Consider the following 17,180-nt stretch of genomic DNA (forward strand, 5'->3'; position numbering starts at 1 on the left):
CTCAGTGAAGCATTACTAGATAAAAGAGCGGTGGAAATCCATCCTGCAACAAGGAGGCACATTACATGCACTCTAAGGATTCCTTCATCGTCATATGACTGAAAAATTGATGAGTACGACGTTAAACCCCAAGCACTAACTCACATTATCTATATTTGGACTCAGGTCGAAACTTGTTTGTGACATTTCTGATGTGACTTTGACCTTTTTTTGTGGAGCACATCCACGTTTCAAGTTTTCCCTTTGTTTTTCTTTGAAAAGTCTAAGAAATCTATTATCCAATTGGTGTGAAAAATGGGGAAAAGGTTAATAAGCCCGACATAGCATTTATCCTGACCCCATCCTGATTCTTAATACAAAACTTTGGTTAATACTTAAGCTTAAATCTGAATATTTTTTTAACCAACATTTTATTGGGTGTTTTGCTGTACCTAATATTTACACTCTGTATGTTTGGCAGATTGAGAACTTCACAGTGTCCTTCTCAGATGGGCGGGCCTTCTGTTACCTTGTCCATCACTACTATCCAGGGCTCCTCCCACTGTCTGACATCCAATCAGAGACCAGTATGATGTACCAGAACAAGTCACAGGATATGGATGACAGTTTTTCAAGTCCAATGATTCAACAGATTGACCCAGGTGAAAATTGTAAAAGACTGTCAAACCTCATGCATGGGAGTAAAATCTGTGTTAAAGTGCATAGCCATCTGCCTAGCATAGAGGTTAAAATTTTCTGCTGCTAAAATAATCAGTATTTTTTTCTGTGTGATCCAATTTAAAATGTTTGTTTCTTTTTATTATTTAATATTTATTTCAATGTTGAATTTTATTTGTGAAGCTGTATTTAATCCAAAAATGTGCTATCTACATCTAAACATGTGTTTATTATTATAATTTATACCATTGTCCATATTTCAATGTCTTATAGAGTTTGGTCACCTTGGTGTGTATGAAAAACTTCTTGCTAATGAAAAGGAGAACTTCAAACTGTTGTTTGACAAGGTAAGGTTTTACAGTGCATTTTTTTTTTTATCCCACACTTTTACAAAAATTGAGGACTGTCAGTTTGGGTCTGTCTCTAACCGTCCGTCATGCTTTCGTTTCTGTGCAATAACTTCTCCAAATATTGCCTCATTTTGATAAAATTTTGTGTGCTGATTCATTTTGTGATCCTTCAAATCAGGTTCAAAAAACATTTTGTGCTAAGCATAGATTTTGCCAATCTGGAGGGAAATATTCTTGTACGAGTGGAGTTGTTACAACTTCCGAAAGTATATTGTTTTGACCTGACAATTAGGTTTGGATTACCTGACAGGCTTACCCGACAAGTTGGTCAGTAACTTGCCAATGCTCGATGGTTTTCTCAAACCTGGCCACCACTGTATATTGGTGAAAAACCCTTGAGTCTGAGGGGGCTTTGTTGCCACATGGTTAGCATGCCAGTGCAGCACAATGACTTCGGAGCCTCTCAGCAATGCTGTCGCTGTGCGTTCAAGTCTAAATATGGTTTCCTCTCTGATCATACATGGAAAGTTTAGCCGGCAACATGGGGATGGTCATGGGTTTCCCCGCAAGCAGAGAGCCTGGTTTTCTCTAACCATAATTTATGGTTTCTATGATATCAGTGAAATAGCCTTGAGTATGGCGTTAAACCTCAAACTCCAAGTAGTTTGAAACAACAATCTAATAGACCCATTATGTTACCTGTTGCAGGTGTCTGAGCTTGGGGGAATCCCCTTGATGGTGAAGTCCACTGACATGTCCAATACAATCCCTGATGAGCGAGTTGTGGTGACATACCTGGCCCACCTGTGTGCCCGCCTGCTGGACGTTCAGGAAGAGATGAAGGCGGCCCGTGTGATCCAGACTGCCTGGCGCAGACACAAAATACAACAACAACGCATACACAACCAGGTATACTGATTTTATCTGGTAAGAGATAATAAGGTGCATGTCCTACTTGTACATTTTGTTATAAACCTTATGGTTTTGTGTATATGTTTTGTTATTAAGTGAAATATTTGTGAGTAAAGAGTTTTTTGGTTTTTTTTAAAGATCCAGAAGAGAATGGACAAGTTTCCAATCAGTTTTTCAAATCAACAATTTGTGCAAGCTACTTGTTCTCATACCTTATCATCTATTAAAGTATGCTGCACGTTAGCTTGACTGTTCATACTTGTAAGCTAGATATTTTATTATCCATGCATGCCTTTCATACAGTTTGACTTTTAGGTGCAAGCTACTTGTAAGCTACTTGTCCTCAACAGTTTACTTTATTATACAAGTATGCCATGCATACAATTTGACTGTTCACAAGTGCAAGCTGCTTTTAAACTACTTGTTCTCAACAATTTACATTATTATTATTATTCCAAGTGTACTGTATGTACAGTTTGACTTGTTCGATAGGCCCACTGCATAATTTTGTAATGCTTGGTAATGAATGGTAGTGATCTTAATTATTTTAAATAAGTAATGAAAATCTTGGATCTTTCAACAAAAAAAAGAGGGAAAAAAAATCAATATTAACAAATATTTCACTTAATACCAACAGAAATAAGCAATTTGTAACTACTTATCCGGAAGACATTCCTTTTTAATCACGTTATACTAAAGCCCCATGCAAACTATCCAACATTGTTCAACTTTTGTTGAATCAACAGCAAGCTGAACGCTGTTGAGGTGAATTGAGTGTCCTGTCTACAAAATAGACAGGTCAACACTGTTGTTGTGTGTTGAACCAAGTTGAGCTGTGTTTTTTACCAAATTTTCGATAAATTGGAGGGAAATTTCCGTCTTTCTCTCCAATGCATGAGACACAATGACAAGCAGCCAGAAGAATTGTGTCGTGGTTTTATTGGCTGCGCTTATTGCCATGGCCATACTCCTGTATCAGTGAAAATGTCTCATTGTGAAACCAGTTTCTTCTCTTTCGACTTTGGCGTCACCATTTTGTCCTGGTCACATGCCTGAAGACAGTCACCTAATTTCATTATGCCCGCTGATTGGCTGCATTCACTCAACTTGTTGACAAAAAATACACATGCACATTTCCGATTCAGCTATGTTGGATGGTGTTGAGTGTTGTTGAACGGAGTTGAAGAATCCGTCCAGATTACTCAGCATGGTTCAACTTGTTGACTCAACTTCAAGTTGACTCTGCTTGAGTTAAAGGAGAAGAAAACATAAAGTTGACTCTTCTTGAGTTAAAGGAGAAGAAAACATAAAGTTGACTCTTCTTGAGTTAAAGGAGAAGAAAACATAAAGTTGACTCTTCTTGAGTTAAAGGAGAAGAAAACATAAAAATGATGCCAAATTCAGATGAAAAAGGGTCAAAACTTATTTGCAAATATGATCTTTAATCATTTTTTGAATTTTTTTTTTCAAGGAAAGAGGGTGTTTGGGACCAACTTTTGGTATTTATCATTGTTGCATAATAATGTGTTAAATAAGGATTTGATGCTTGTCTAATAAATTTATGATGTTGGATAGTCTGGACAGGGCTTTCATGGTTCAATTTGACTATTCACAGGTGCGAGCTAAAGCAGCTTCCCTAATTCAAAAGAAGGTGCGTGTGTTCCTCATCAAACGCCACAGACAGAGGCGAGAGGCTGCTGCTATTAGAATACAGGCAGCCTGGCGAGGATGTCTGGCTCTCAGAACTCTGAGCCAATTAAAGTGGGAGAAAGAAAACAAGGACAAACTCAAGGCTGTTGAAGTTTTACAGGTAAGTCCATTTGTGTCCCATTTTAATACCCATCTGGGCCTCTGTGGCTCAGTTGGTTAGAGCACTAGCGCAGTGTAATGACTCAGGAGCCTCTCATCTACTCAGGAGTAGATTTTACTATGAAAATGTTCTTCAGCAAGGCGTTCACATAAAACAATACATAAAAAACATGGACTACAGTGTCATATCAAAATATACTGCAAATACAGCACAACACTAAGAACAGCATCATGTAGTTTACAAGGTAAACATACATATATACAAAAAAGAGAAGTGCTATACCAACCCAGCAAAAGAAACAGTGTAGTGGGAGACGGCCCATCATCAACCCCTTCCTGCCACACCTGTTAGCTAGATCCCCCTATGCACATATACAGAGAACAAACCAAGTGGGTGGGACATGGCTAAGTTTTTCCCAACCTTTGTCATGTATATCTGTTTATGTGGCTCAAAAAACAACTGAATTCACCTGGAAATCAGCAGTGTGAATTGGCTGTGTTTTCTAATAATTTATACATTGCATTTTATACAGGCATAAATTGAATTTAATCACTTGTGAAGGCAGCATTATGTTAAAAAAAAAATTCCCAACTGTCTTGTGCATTCAACCATGACATGGAGTTGTGTCATTTCTGACACAGTTTGCTGTGAAAACCCTCCATGTACATGCATTTTTACCAGCTTTGTTCTGTGAGAGACCTAGAAGACAGATGATCTAGATGGGGGGCATGTATTTCTGGGGATTAGAGACCTGAGGTTGCTGTTTCAACCCACAGTTGTCTCAGCCTGTTTTCAGGGTTAGAAACTGTGCTGTGGCGAGAAAGAATGGTGCTCAACCCCTGTTCCTAATGATTCTCACCACCCTAATGGTGGCTTCCATCGTATAAGTGAAATATTCTTGTGTACAGCATAAACCGCCAATCAAATAAATTAATAAATAAAAAATAATTCTCACTAATGTAATAATCTGCTCATATAACTTTGTTGAAAATGGAAATAAAAGAAATTGGGCAAAGTCATAAACTTTCTGATTGTGGGGAAAACAAGTCAGTTTGATTTTAACTATGTTCACTTTGCTGTCTTTCACAGAAAGCCACACGAACTTTCCTATGTCAACTGAGGATGTCCAAGAGAAGAATTTTAGTGCTTTGTCTACAGGCTCATGTCCGAGGCTACTTAGTGCGTAAGGCATTGCGCAGGGACAGTGCTGCCAGGAAGATTCAGGGGTTTTGGAGGAGTGCACATGACACCAGAGAAATCCGTCAGGAATTTATTCAGAAACGAAATGCAGCCATTTGCTTGCAGTCTGCTTTCAGGCGAAAACGCAATTCGCGACTAAGAGCAAGGTCCACCGTTGTTATTCAGTCAGCGTGGAAATCTTATCTTCAACGCAGATCCTACTTGAAGATGCGCAGCTCCGTGATTCGTCTCCAGACAAGGTTTAGGATGATCGTTGCAAGAAGGCGATTTGTGATGCTACGTCACCATGCTGTCGTTGTTCAGAGAAGATACAGAGCCCTGGTTGCCATGGAAACAGACAGGAAGAATTTTGAAAAGATGAGAAAATCAGCAATCTTGATTCAGACAAGGTGGAGGGGATTTTCACAACAGGCGAAATATCAGCGACAGAGAAGATTGGCTGTGGTTCTTCAGGCCAGTTTCCGCGGTTACAAGGCCCGAATCAAGTTTCTTGCTCTCAGGCTGGCGACAGTAATTGTACAGAGGCAGTTTCGAGCACAGTTGGAAATGCGACGATGCAAGAGGGAATATCTCGCTTGGAAGGTGTGTCGCGAGGAAGCTGCCCTTGTACTTCAACGACACGAGAGAGGTCGTCAAAGGAGATCCGCTTTTTTGAAGAAGCGCAGAGCAGCAGTAACAATCCAGAGTGCCACGAGAAGATTTTTAGTAAGACGGGAATTTAAAACTCTCAAAGGAGCCACTGTTATTATCCAAAGATGTTTTAGGAAGTTTAAGGAGAGGCGTTTGGAACATGAACTTTTACTCGAAAGGTCAGCCATTTCTATACAGGCCTCATGGAGAATGTACAGGACACGAAGTAATTACCTCCAAATCCGAAGATCAGTCATCATCATCCAGTCTTCCCGAAAAGCTCTTCTGTGCAGAAGGCGTTTTATTAAAATGCGCAATGCAACTCTGACTATCCAACGGTGTTACAGAGCTTTCAGACTGGGCACGGTTGTTCGTCTTGAAATCGACATAATGGTAGGGGCGGCTATGACCATTCAGTCGTCGTGGAAACGGTATCAGGTACGAAAATGGTACTGCAGGGTTAAATCAGCCGCCTTGACTGTTCAGTGTATGTGGCGGGAGAGATCACAGCGAAAGAAATTCTGCGAAATCCGAACATCTGTGATTACTTTGCAGAAGAGTTATCGAAATTGTTGTCTTACGAAAAAAATCAGATCGGAATTTTGCAAGCTGAAAGCAGCTACACTGACTGCACAACGAGCATGGAGAAAGAAGAAATGTCTAGTGCAACATGTTGTCAAGATGCAGGCACTGAGGCGAGGCGCAGTCGAGAGACGCCGATATTTGAGACAGCGTAAATCGGCTGAAGTCATTCAGAAACAATTCCGCACATATCAGTGTGCAAAACAGGCGAAGAACTTGCGCTGTGCACAAGTGAAATCGGCCATTTTGATACAGGTATGCTGGAAGGGATATGCTGTGTGCAAAGAGTATGTTGCTAAACAAAAAGCAGCCATAACTCTGCAAGCTCACCTTAGAGGTTACTTTGATCGATGTCATTTTCTGCAGGTGCGAGCTGCAGCAGTGGTTTTGCAGTCTCGTTATCGGGCATTTCGCATAGGTCGAGGTGAACGAGAGAAGTACTTGGAAATGGTAAGAGCATCTGTGCGGATACAGACAGTTTATAGAGGGTGGAAATGTCGAAAAACTTTCCAAGAGCAGTTGACAGCTGTGTGTCTAATACAGACAAAACTGAGAGCTGTCCTGCTACGACGACGTTCTGAGAGAGCTGCAGTTGTTTTGCAGAGGGCTTACCGAGCACGACTCATCATGAAGCAAGACAGAGAGAATTTTTTACGGCTGAAAAGAGCTACAGTATGTCTGCAGTCAGCATTTAGAATATTCAAGGAGAAAAAGTCTGCTCGAGAGCTGGCTTCGCTGATAAAACTTCAGTCTCATGTGAGAGGATATCTCCAGAGAAAGCAATTCCTTCAGAAGCGAGCCGCCTGTGTTATTCTACAAGCGAACTTGAGAAGATGTCAGTGTCATCGTCGATTTCATCAGATGCGAAAAGCAGCAGTATGTCTCCAGAGGGCTTTCAGGGCCAATCAAGCCGGACGAATCCAACGAAGTTTGTTTGTCTCCCAACGTAGCTGTGTCATTCGACTTCAGGCTGCCACACGAGGGTTTCTCCTCCGCAGATCTTTACAACAACAACATAAGGCGGCTATCTTGATTCAGGCTAGCTTCCGCGGATTTTCAGTACGCAGGGATTACCAGCGCCGCAGGAACGCAGTTGTTGCCGTTCAGATGTGGTACAGGAGGTACCGAGAAATGATTCAAACACAGAAGCAGTTTCACCGCATGAAATCATCTTCAGTGAAGATCCAGGCATTCTACAAAGGCTACAAACAGAGGCAAGCATTCATCAGGTGGAGAAAATCTTGCATTGTCATACAGAGCAGGCTTAAGGGAACATTGCAACGACGACGCTACCTGAAACTTCAACAGACGGTTTGCAGACTGCAGGAAAGAGTACGAGCCAAACAGGTGATGAGGAAAGAGCGACAAGCGTTTTGCAATTTGAAATCTGCGACCGTGCACATCCAAGCTTTGGTTAGAGGATATCTCTGCAGGAAAGTAGTGCAGCAGACCTTAGCAGCGAGAAGCATCCAAGCCTTTTGGAGAGGCTCTAAAGATAGGCGAAAGTTTTTGAAGCTGAGGGGCTCGATCATCAAAATTCAAGCTTGTTTCCGTGGTTACTTGGCAAGATCACGCTACAAAAGAATGTTGTGGGCAAGCATGGTTATCAAAAGGTGGTGGTTAGCCAAGCGACTGGCACGTGAAAAAGAACATGAATTCCAGGTACAACAACAACGTGAGCAAATTCTTGAAGCCACTGTAAGTATCCAGAAATGGTTCAGACTAATTCTGATGGGTAAGATGCAGCGAGAGCAATTTCTGCGTATCAAAACTGCTGTTGTTGACGTGCAGAGAGTTGTCAGAGGTTTTCTTGTGCGACAAAATATCAGAAGAAACAAAGCAGCTGTCCTGCTACAATCGTACTTCCGAATGCAGCGAGAAAGACAGTTGTACCTCCACAAGCGAAGAGCTACGATTATATTACAGACGTGGACAAGAGTGTTGATTTCAAAGAAGCAACGAGAAAGACGACGGTTTGCTGTAATGATTTTGCAACGCAACATCCGTGCCTACCTTTTCTGTTCAACGGTTCGTAAAGCTGCAAAGCTGAGAAATTCTTCCGCTTGCAAAATTCAAACTTGGTACAGAAAGGTTTTAGCAGAGAGGCACATTCGTCAAGTAAGTGCAGCGACAAAGATCCAAGCAGTGTACAGAGGATGGGTGCAGAGGAGGGATTTCATGCAGCTGAGGAGGGCTGTTGTTGTTGTACAAACACACTTCAGAAGACTGCTAGCACTTCGAGCATACGAGTACCTTGTTACTGTAAGTATCAAAATCAGTTGTAACCTTTTGTAAACTTCTCTTGAATTGCAGTCTTATTTACGAAAAACAGTATTTCAGCTTCATTCTGTTCTCTTTTCATTTGAACATAATTAACGCATGTATGCTATTATTTCTAATGGAGCTCATCAGCCCTCTAGAGGGGCCTCCGTGGCTCAGGTGGTTAGTGCGCTAGCGCAGCCTCATTGACCCAGGAGTCTCTCACCAATGCGGTTTTTGTTGGTTCAAGTCCAGCTCATACTGGCTTCCTCTCCGGCCGTACGTGGGAAGGTCTGTCAGCACTTTTTAACCTGACTTTTTACATTGTTCAGTCTTTATCCATTAGCGATTACATTCATGGCCTGGTATCCAATCCAAATACTAATTTTTAAAAAAAATTTCTAAACTGTTCACACCTGCAGGCTTACGAGGAACATCGCCAGGCTAAAGTGGCAGATTTTGTTCTGCGAGCACGACGGGAGTTGTCTGCCGTTACAATACAGAGGTGTTTCAGATGTCACATACAGCTGAAGGTGGCCAGAAAACACTTGGCCAGTGTAATCTACCTACAGGTGAGCTTTACTACCAAGTTTGCACTTCCAGAATCACCCCAATTCCAGATCGATAAAACTTCAGGGATTGTGTTAGGTGTGAGAACAGACTCATCCTTCTTATTATATTTTATGTTACTTTGCAGAGAATGATCACAAGATTGCTTTTTTTTTTTTACTATCAAAAATTCACCAGTAAGGATATTAAAATCATTGATAAATTTGTATGTATTATTGTATTAATGTCACTCATAAATTACGTGAAGAAAGTGAAAAGAATGGTGCACCTAATTGCCAAAAACAAAAATGAGGTTAGAATAACTGCACATGATCACACATGTTAGCTGTGTTTGCAGACTTGTCCTTGAGAGGCCATTACCTGTACTGTCTTGCATACATTTTGCAGAGATGGGTACGAGGCAGACTGGACAGAATGAGATACCTGAGAGCACTGGAAGCAACCAAGACAATCCAGGGTGCAGTGCGCAGATGGAGGCTGCGGCGCAGCGGAGCAGCGCAGAGAATCCAGAATGCAGTGCGCGCCTGGTTGGAGAGGCGACGGCAGAAGAAGAGAGTTGAAGCTGCGACTGTCTTACAGGTGAGATGTGGTAATTTGCAAATTTTCCTTCCCGTCACGAAATGTGCAGCATGTTCTGAAGTTCAACCTTCCAACAACAGAGTGATGTCCCTTGGAGGCTCGCGACTGTCTTACAGGTGAGATGTGGTAATTTGCAAATGTTCCTTCCCGTCACGAAATGTGCAGCATGTTCTGAAGTTCAACCTTCCAACAACAGAGGGATGTCCCTTGGAGGCTCGTAGGGTTAATCTGCCAACATGGGGTGATATACACCAAGGGTCCGTTCCATTCGCACCCCAGTGGGCACTGGAGGAGGTAGTGGATGCTGACGTGTCGTTCCAATGGCCTTTTAAGGAGACCAGTGGCACTTTCAAGCCTTGCGTTGGTGAAGCCGATGTTGTAGTGTCTTAACTCACTTGACTTGACGTGACTTCTGGATTATTGGGACGTCATACTGTGTCCTCCAGTGGCAGTCACATCGATGGATGGAAAGCACCCCAATTTGCACTGGGATGTAACATGGGACCCCATTGATCAGGGATCAATTCCACGAAGCATTTTCTGACTTCACAGTCACAGTCAGATTTGAAATAACATTTCAAACCTGGCAATGAACAACCAAACCAGACAGCTGTGTAAACAACATTGTAACTTGTTACATGCTTTTATGAAAGTGGTAGCCGGAAAATTTTTCATTTATGTCTCCCACCAACTCAGTTATTATTTTGAGGCCTCCGTGGCTGAGTTGGTAAGCGCACTAGCGCAGCGTAATGACCCGGGAGCACCTCTCCAATGCAGTCGATGTGAGTTGAAGTCCAGCTCATGCTGGCTTCCTCTCCAGCTGTATGTGGGAAGGTCTTCAGCAACCTGCGGATGGTCATGGTTTCCCCAGGGCTCTGCTCGCTTTTCTCCCACCGTAATGCTGGCTGCTGTTGTATAAGCGAAATATTCTTGAGTACGTTGTAAAACACCAATCAAAAAAATAAATAAATCTATCAATTATTATTTCCAGGCTTGCCATTTTAGAGTAAATATTTTGGGCCTACAAAATTAAAATTTTGACCACATTGTTAATGTGATCTGAAGACAAGTGTGTCAAAATTTCAAATTCTTGCACCAAAATCTAAGCATTGTGACAAGAATTTAATTTTTTATTTGAGAATCAGTGACAGTGCTTTATGCGTTTCCACATGATGTAATTTGTGCCGGCGTTTTTGCCATAAATAAACAAACAAATGCATTTCTTGACTTGTAGATTCTTAATAGTGCTGAACAGGGTTACTTAACACAAGTTTTCAGATTCCTAAGCTTTTCTATCTTTACTTCCTTTCCATCATTAGGCTCGATGGCGTGGTTACCATGCACGCCGGCGGAGCAGCAAGGAACTAAAGAAGGTGCGACAGAGGGTGCAAGAGGCCAACAACGCAGCCACAGACGACAAGACGCTGGGACAGCGTACTGCGTCAGCATTAGATTACCTGTTACGCTGCAAGCAGTTAGCCTACATTCTGGAAGCCTTGATGCATTTAGGTAAGCCAGAGACGTATCAGGATATCAACTTTGATAGTTTTTCTACCCAGCATGGTAGGTAAAATGTTTGAGACTGTGCATGATATGTGTGGTTTATGATTCTGGTTTTGATAGGAGGGGAGGGGGTAATGGTACTCAGTCAACTCTTACAAGTCCAGAAAGATTGGGAGTTCAAATCCAGCTCCTGTGGACTTGCATGATTTGACAGTTACCTGTTTACGTGTAAACTTTTTAGTATTTTTTTCTCCTCTAATAACCTGTAATACTGCATAAGACATCAGCGAAATAAGATAATTTATAAAAAGACGATAGATTGTCTACAGTGAACATTATTTCAGTTTTTGTGAATTTTGTAAATGAAAGTGAAAATTGTTGGAAACAGGTCAATTTACGTTGCTGTGTATTGCTATTTTGCAGAGGTTGTAACGAGGTTGTCTGCAGAATGCTGTCTGAGGATCGTGGAAGTGAATGCAGTGGATGTTATCTATAGGCTGATCCGTAGCTGCAACCGCAGCATGCCGCACATGGAGCTCATCAAGTATTCACTCGATATTCTACTCAACTTGGCCAAGGTACATAAATTACTGTGGATTTTGTGTAAAATTGGCCTCAAATTTTAAATGTGCTTCTGAGAACTTTGTAGCCTAGAGAATTTCCCCCTCTCATCCCAGGATCTTAGAGAGATGTGCAAGATGAGAGGAATTCTTGGAGCATTACAAGGCCTTTCAGTTTTGAGGGGTCACATCCCTCCCAGTTTACCTTGTAGTTTAGTTGAGGCAAAGTCTATATTATACCCGCTCTTGTGACTTTCAGCAGATGTTTAAAAAAGACATCGAGCTGGTTGGACTACTTTTCACCTTAACATAAATCACATGCATGCTGACCACTTGATAGTAATGCCATGTCACCCAGAAAGGCCAAGGTCCATGTGGAAAGAATCAAATATTAAAATCACGTTTCCAAATGCTCCCTCACTGGTTCAGTTTATTTGATTGGTGTTTTTTTATGCTGTACTCAAGAATATTTCACTTATACGACGGTGGCCAGCATTAAGGTGGGAGGAAACCGGGCAGAGCCCGGCGGAAACCCATGACCATCCGCAGGTTGCTGACCACAGCCATATAAGCGAAAAATTCTTGAATATGACATTACGCCTCTGTCATATAATTACAGAGGCTGTACAAGAGATTTTGGGCAAAAATCTGTATTCGCTGATCAAACCAAATCTTCTGTATTTTCTGTACCAAGATCAGCTCTAAATACCCTAAATGACCTAAACATTCAACCACAAAAGAGCATTTTTTGCAGGCAAATAAATGTCATGAGGTTTTACTTCTGGTGCTAAAATTTACATTTTCCCAGTAGGGTATCGTCATACTTCCCAAACAATTCTCAAAAGACCTTTCTAAAATCAATACAACTCCCAGAATCTAAATGTGCAACTTAGCCATGGACGAAATTTTAGGTCATTTGGGGTATTGACTTTCGGTAAACATCAGACTCATACTTGTATTTTGTATAGTATTTAAGGTCACTTTGTTTTTCAAAGGAAACAGAGCCCATCACATATTGCTGTTTGTTTTAGTTTGACAGGACCGTAAGGGCTGTTTATGAGGCCGAGGAGTCTGTCCCTACCCTGGTGGACCTGATGCAGATCTACAGAGAGAAGGGCCTCATCTTCTCTAAGGCCTGTACTTTACTGGGCATTTTGGGACTGGAGCCCAGGCGCAGACAGGTAATTATGATGTTAAAACGAGTTCTCATACATGTATCTGCCTTTTCTGGTACCTGGTGGGGCCTGCAACATACATCATTAAGAGTTCTCTTTTCAGTTCTTTGGAAGTGGTAGATCCAGGGCCAACCCTAGGTCAAATCACACCTAAGACTTTAAAAGAGGAAGGTGTAACTTCCTCGCTTGGCGTTCAGCATGAAGGGGATAGTGTAACGACTGGTTGGCCCGTATCAGTATAATGGCTTGGGCAGGGTGGCTTACTGGCCTTCAGTAAGTCGTCATTGAAGCAGCACTAGATAAAAGAGCAGTGGAAATCCGTCCTGCAACAAGGAGGCACATTACATGCACTCTAAGGATTTCTTCGTCGTCACATGAGTTTCGAAACGTGGGTTTCCTCCGGGCTCTGTCGGGTTTCTTCCCACCATAATGCTGGCCACCGTTGTATAAGTGAAACGTTCTTCAGTACGGCATAAAACACAAATCAAATAAATAAATAAATGGTAAGATGACTCTTGAAAGGAAATGGATTCGGCCAACATATGATAATTTAGAAGCGTGTTATCAGAATCTATGAAACATTTCATTGAGCTATTTATTTTCTCATTGTAACACAAATCATAGAAATGTTTCTTTGTTTCAGTAGTAATGTTCTCTATCATACTGAATAAGAGGAATATGTAACAGAGGTCCTCTTTTCTGCATTTTTTTATTATGTTCATTTGCTAATGATAGTAATAACTTTTTCTTCTGCATATAAGGAAATTCTGAGTGACGCCAAGACAGTGGAGCGAATCCGTGGCATTCAGTACCTGACTTCGAGAAAACAGAAAATTGAGGACACACGCCTCGTCACAAAAAGCAAACTCATCGCAGCACGCACCAGTTTCAACTCTACACTGCCATTTTCTACGCCCAGCAAACGTGCACCAAAGATTCGCCCTGACTGGTTCCTGCGTAGGGACAGCTTGAAAGTTATTGAAAACCCTTTAAGTGCTATAAATTTTGTTTTGGATTCTCTCCATGTTACCCCTAAAGGAGGAAACTGAAAACATTTTGTGTTCATGAAGTGTTCAAAGTTACAGATTCATCCGAACACATTTGTGAACTGAACAAAGTAATCTTTTATTATGTTGTTGTTGCATTATTTCTACTTCTACTGCAAGAACTGTGGTAGATTTAAAGTGTAAAATTTTGAAGATATATTACTTAAGTGGAGTTGATAAGCTTACTGGTATATTTAAACTAGGATAACTTTTATATTCACATCAATTTGTTTTAAAATCTTGTATATATGTGGAATTCAGTTCTTGTGTAAAATTGGCGAGTTTAGCTAGCTTAAAGTAGATGTAGTTTCCGGATTACTGTTAGGGGTCTGGGGTAAAACTTTTAATCAGACACCAGTGAGCAATGCCTTTCACAATATTACCCGAAATAACATAAAAATTTGACCACAAAGATACATTTTTGGAGGCTCATAAATGTCATAAGATATTGCGTCTGGTGCTAAAATTTTCTAATTACATTTTCCCAGCAGGATATCATCCTACCTTCCAAATACCTCTCAAAGCACCTTTCTAAAATCTTTAAATCTCCCAGAATCTGGAAGAATTAGCAACTTACTCATGGACGAATTTTTAGAATCATTTAGGGTAAATCTGCCTACTCCAGAAGAATATGTTTAAAGTCAGAATTGGTGCCTCAGTGGCAGAGGTGGGTAGTGTGCCAGCATGGTGGAATGATGCTAGAGCCTCAACAATGGGGTGCCTGTGAATTTAAGTCCAGCTCATACTGGCTTCCTCTGCGGCCGTACGTAGGAAGGAGTGTCAGCACCTTGCTGATGGTTGTGGGTTTCCCGTAGGCTCTGCCCGGTTCCCTCCCATCATGATGCTGGTCGCCGTCGCATAGGTGAAATATTCCTGAGTACTGCCTAAAACACCAATCAAATAAATAAATAAAGAAATGAAATCAGAATTTCAAATGTAGTATTAGTGCTTGCATCTACTTGAGGACACTGGATAATTTAGGAATATATTAATAGGGTTATGCATTTTGTCTTATTCAAGAGCTCATTCCACAATGGATTAATTTTATACCTTGGGGTTTAAAATTTTGAACACTTAAAAATTGTTCTGTTGACACAAATCTGTAAGCATATGTTTGTCATTATGCTTAAATTTTGAACTTAAGCTTAGTTTAAAGTTAAACATGTTTAGTTTGTGATATGTTTAAATAGTTCTTCATGCTGCATTGAATAATCTCATCACTTCTAAATCTGCTGTATTAAATAGGTTAGAGTCTTCAGAATAAAATCTCCAAATTTTCCCACCTGCAGACGAGGGTCAATAATAGTTATATACCGGGGAACAAGTATTGCATTTATACTTTAAAGTAATGCACGCATTTCACACTGGTGCTCCTTATTTCATGGTCCATACACAATTTTTTTTTTAAATTTGTCTTAACAATGAGAAGTAAATGTACATGTACACATAGTTTGAAGCCAATAACATTAATATTAACAAATTGGACACTTTTAAACATTATATTGCACTAAGTTTTTTTGTGTAAAATTTAGCAGTATGTTCAGTGTATATAATTTGTGAAAACAGTCAGATTGTAGAAAACATGTCTCTCTGTGTTTGTAGTTCACATCGATTTTGTGTAATTGTTAGGCCATTGTTAATTGACTGTTTGTTTTTCATTACTACATACTAATTATTAATAATCTTGCCCTAAGTATTTTTTAAAAACTGGAACGCAATGTAGGTTAATAAAAGTATGTATGTATTATATTCACATTTACATCATCTGACAACATTTTATTTTTATTATTTTGCAAAACCATGAATTAATAGGCATACAAAAATAAGCATGAGGGAAGATCATGAGATATGGAAAATCATGCATCAGTGGCATCGTTAAAGGTTAAGGTCATGTATTTTGCCTGAAGCTTGAATATTCTCCATCCCTTGAGAGAACAAGATTTCTTCTGGAGACTCCTGAAAGCTGTAACAAATCTAATTTCTTGACATCACAAGCAGCGTTGAGATGGGAAAGTATTACTGTCTCCGCATAGACTGGTGTAGGCTGCCATTTGATTTCAAATCTGATAATACATTATTAATAAAGACTGATGACCCATTGTGATGTGGTTCCCAATTTACAAGAAAGTGGTGCTACAAGCCTGCCTTTGTTTGGGTTAAAGTTTCGAAAATGTTAGTGGAGGGAATTTCTCATGAGCCCACCCATAACTGATAAAATAAGTAGGTGTATAAATCTGAAAAATTGGTATAACAATCATTTTTGTCTCAACGTTATTCCCTTGAAAATCACCCTCCATTGCGCCGTAAAAGGGACAGCTTTGCATCATTCATAACATATACTTAGCTTTATTAATAAATACAGTCATCTCATTTTTTTTTTTTACGAAGTTGTTAAAATTGATTTAATCCTTTCGTTTATGTTTTGGTGTATGTACATTTATATCATTTTATCAAGTTACCTACGTTTTTCTTTTTTAATATCAAATCATCAATTAAAATCATTTATGCTTTTTAGTTGTCCATGTACTGTGTTGTTATTTTAAGCAGGTTTGTTTACCAAGAAGACATTCTGCTGGCACAAGACAGTCACTACTGTATAATGTCGGCAACCTGGTACAAGTACATCCTGGGCGTGGAGACCAAGTAATGTGTCAACCAGAGTCTGTAGTCTGTGACTGAAGGCAGTCATTTCTGGTGTAAAGTGTATTTATTTATTTATTTGATTGGTGTTTTATGCCATGTACAGCAATATTTCACTTACACGGCCGTCAGCAATGTGGCGGGAGGCCAGTGTCTGTATACTGTGATAGGATAGAGTGTCATGTCTGGTGTCGGTATACTGTGACTGGATGGAGTGCTATGTCTGGTGTCATTATACTGTGACGGAGTGTCGTGTGGTGTCGGTAAACAGTGACTGGATTGAGTGTCATATCTGGTGTTGGTAAGCTGTAACGGGCTGGACTATCAGGATTGAAACCAGCATGCTGCAAACAGACATCTTGCATACAAGTGAAATCATGTAGAAAACATTTTTAAACCACAAGCCAATGAACAGGAGGAGGGTTTTTATTGCGTTCAGGAAATGCTCCAGAGCATAGGTTTTCGTTGGTGAAGGGAAATGTTACCAGGATAAACGTTTCCGATGCTATAGGAATATGTTCCCGTACAAAAGTTTCCACTCCCTTAGGAAATATCCCAGGAGTAATGTTCCTGTTGCTTTCAGGAAATGTTCCCAGGACAAAGGTTTTCACTGCATTAGGGAAATGTTCCCAGGACAAAGGTTTCCACTGCTTTAGGGAAATGTTCCCAGAACAAATCTTTTTACTGGTTTCAATAAATTTTCCCAG

General features: G+C 40.5%; 1 protein-coding gene across 1 annotated transcript in view; it reads left to right on the plus strand.

Moving 5' to 3' along the window:
• The window catches only part of LOC135480949 (abnormal spindle-like microcephaly-associated protein homolog), a 31,498-nt gene extending 16,723 nt beyond the window's left edge, over positions 1–14,775 (plus strand). The window contains exons 15-25 of the mRNA XM_064760880.1: positions 461–641; positions 931–1,004; positions 1,716–1,916; positions 3,535–3,729; positions 4,819–8,403; positions 8,823–8,972; positions 9,358–9,549; positions 10,869–11,058; positions 11,476–11,630; positions 12,644–12,793; positions 13,549–14,775. Of these exons, the coding sequence (XP_064616950.1) occupies positions 461–641; positions 931–1,004; positions 1,716–1,916; positions 3,535–3,729; positions 4,819–8,403; positions 8,823–8,972; positions 9,358–9,549; positions 10,869–11,058; positions 11,476–11,630; positions 12,644–12,793; positions 13,549–13,836 (5,361 nt within the window). The 3' untranslated portion in view covers positions 13,837–14,775. The remainder of the gene's footprint in view (positions 1–460; positions 642–930; positions 1,005–1,715; positions 1,917–3,534; positions 3,730–4,818; positions 8,404–8,822; positions 8,973–9,357; positions 9,550–10,868; positions 11,059–11,475; positions 11,631–12,643; positions 12,794–13,548) is intronic.
• Positions 14,776–17,180: the final 2,405 nt, after the last annotated feature.

Source organism: Liolophura sinensis, chromosome 13 (genome assembly GCF_032854445.1).
Source record: "Liolophura sinensis isolate JHLJ2023 chromosome 13, CUHK_Ljap_v2, whole genome shotgun sequence".
Classification (NCBI taxonomy): domain Eukaryota; kingdom Metazoa; phylum Mollusca; class Polyplacophora; order Chitonida; family Chitonidae; genus Liolophura; species Liolophura sinensis.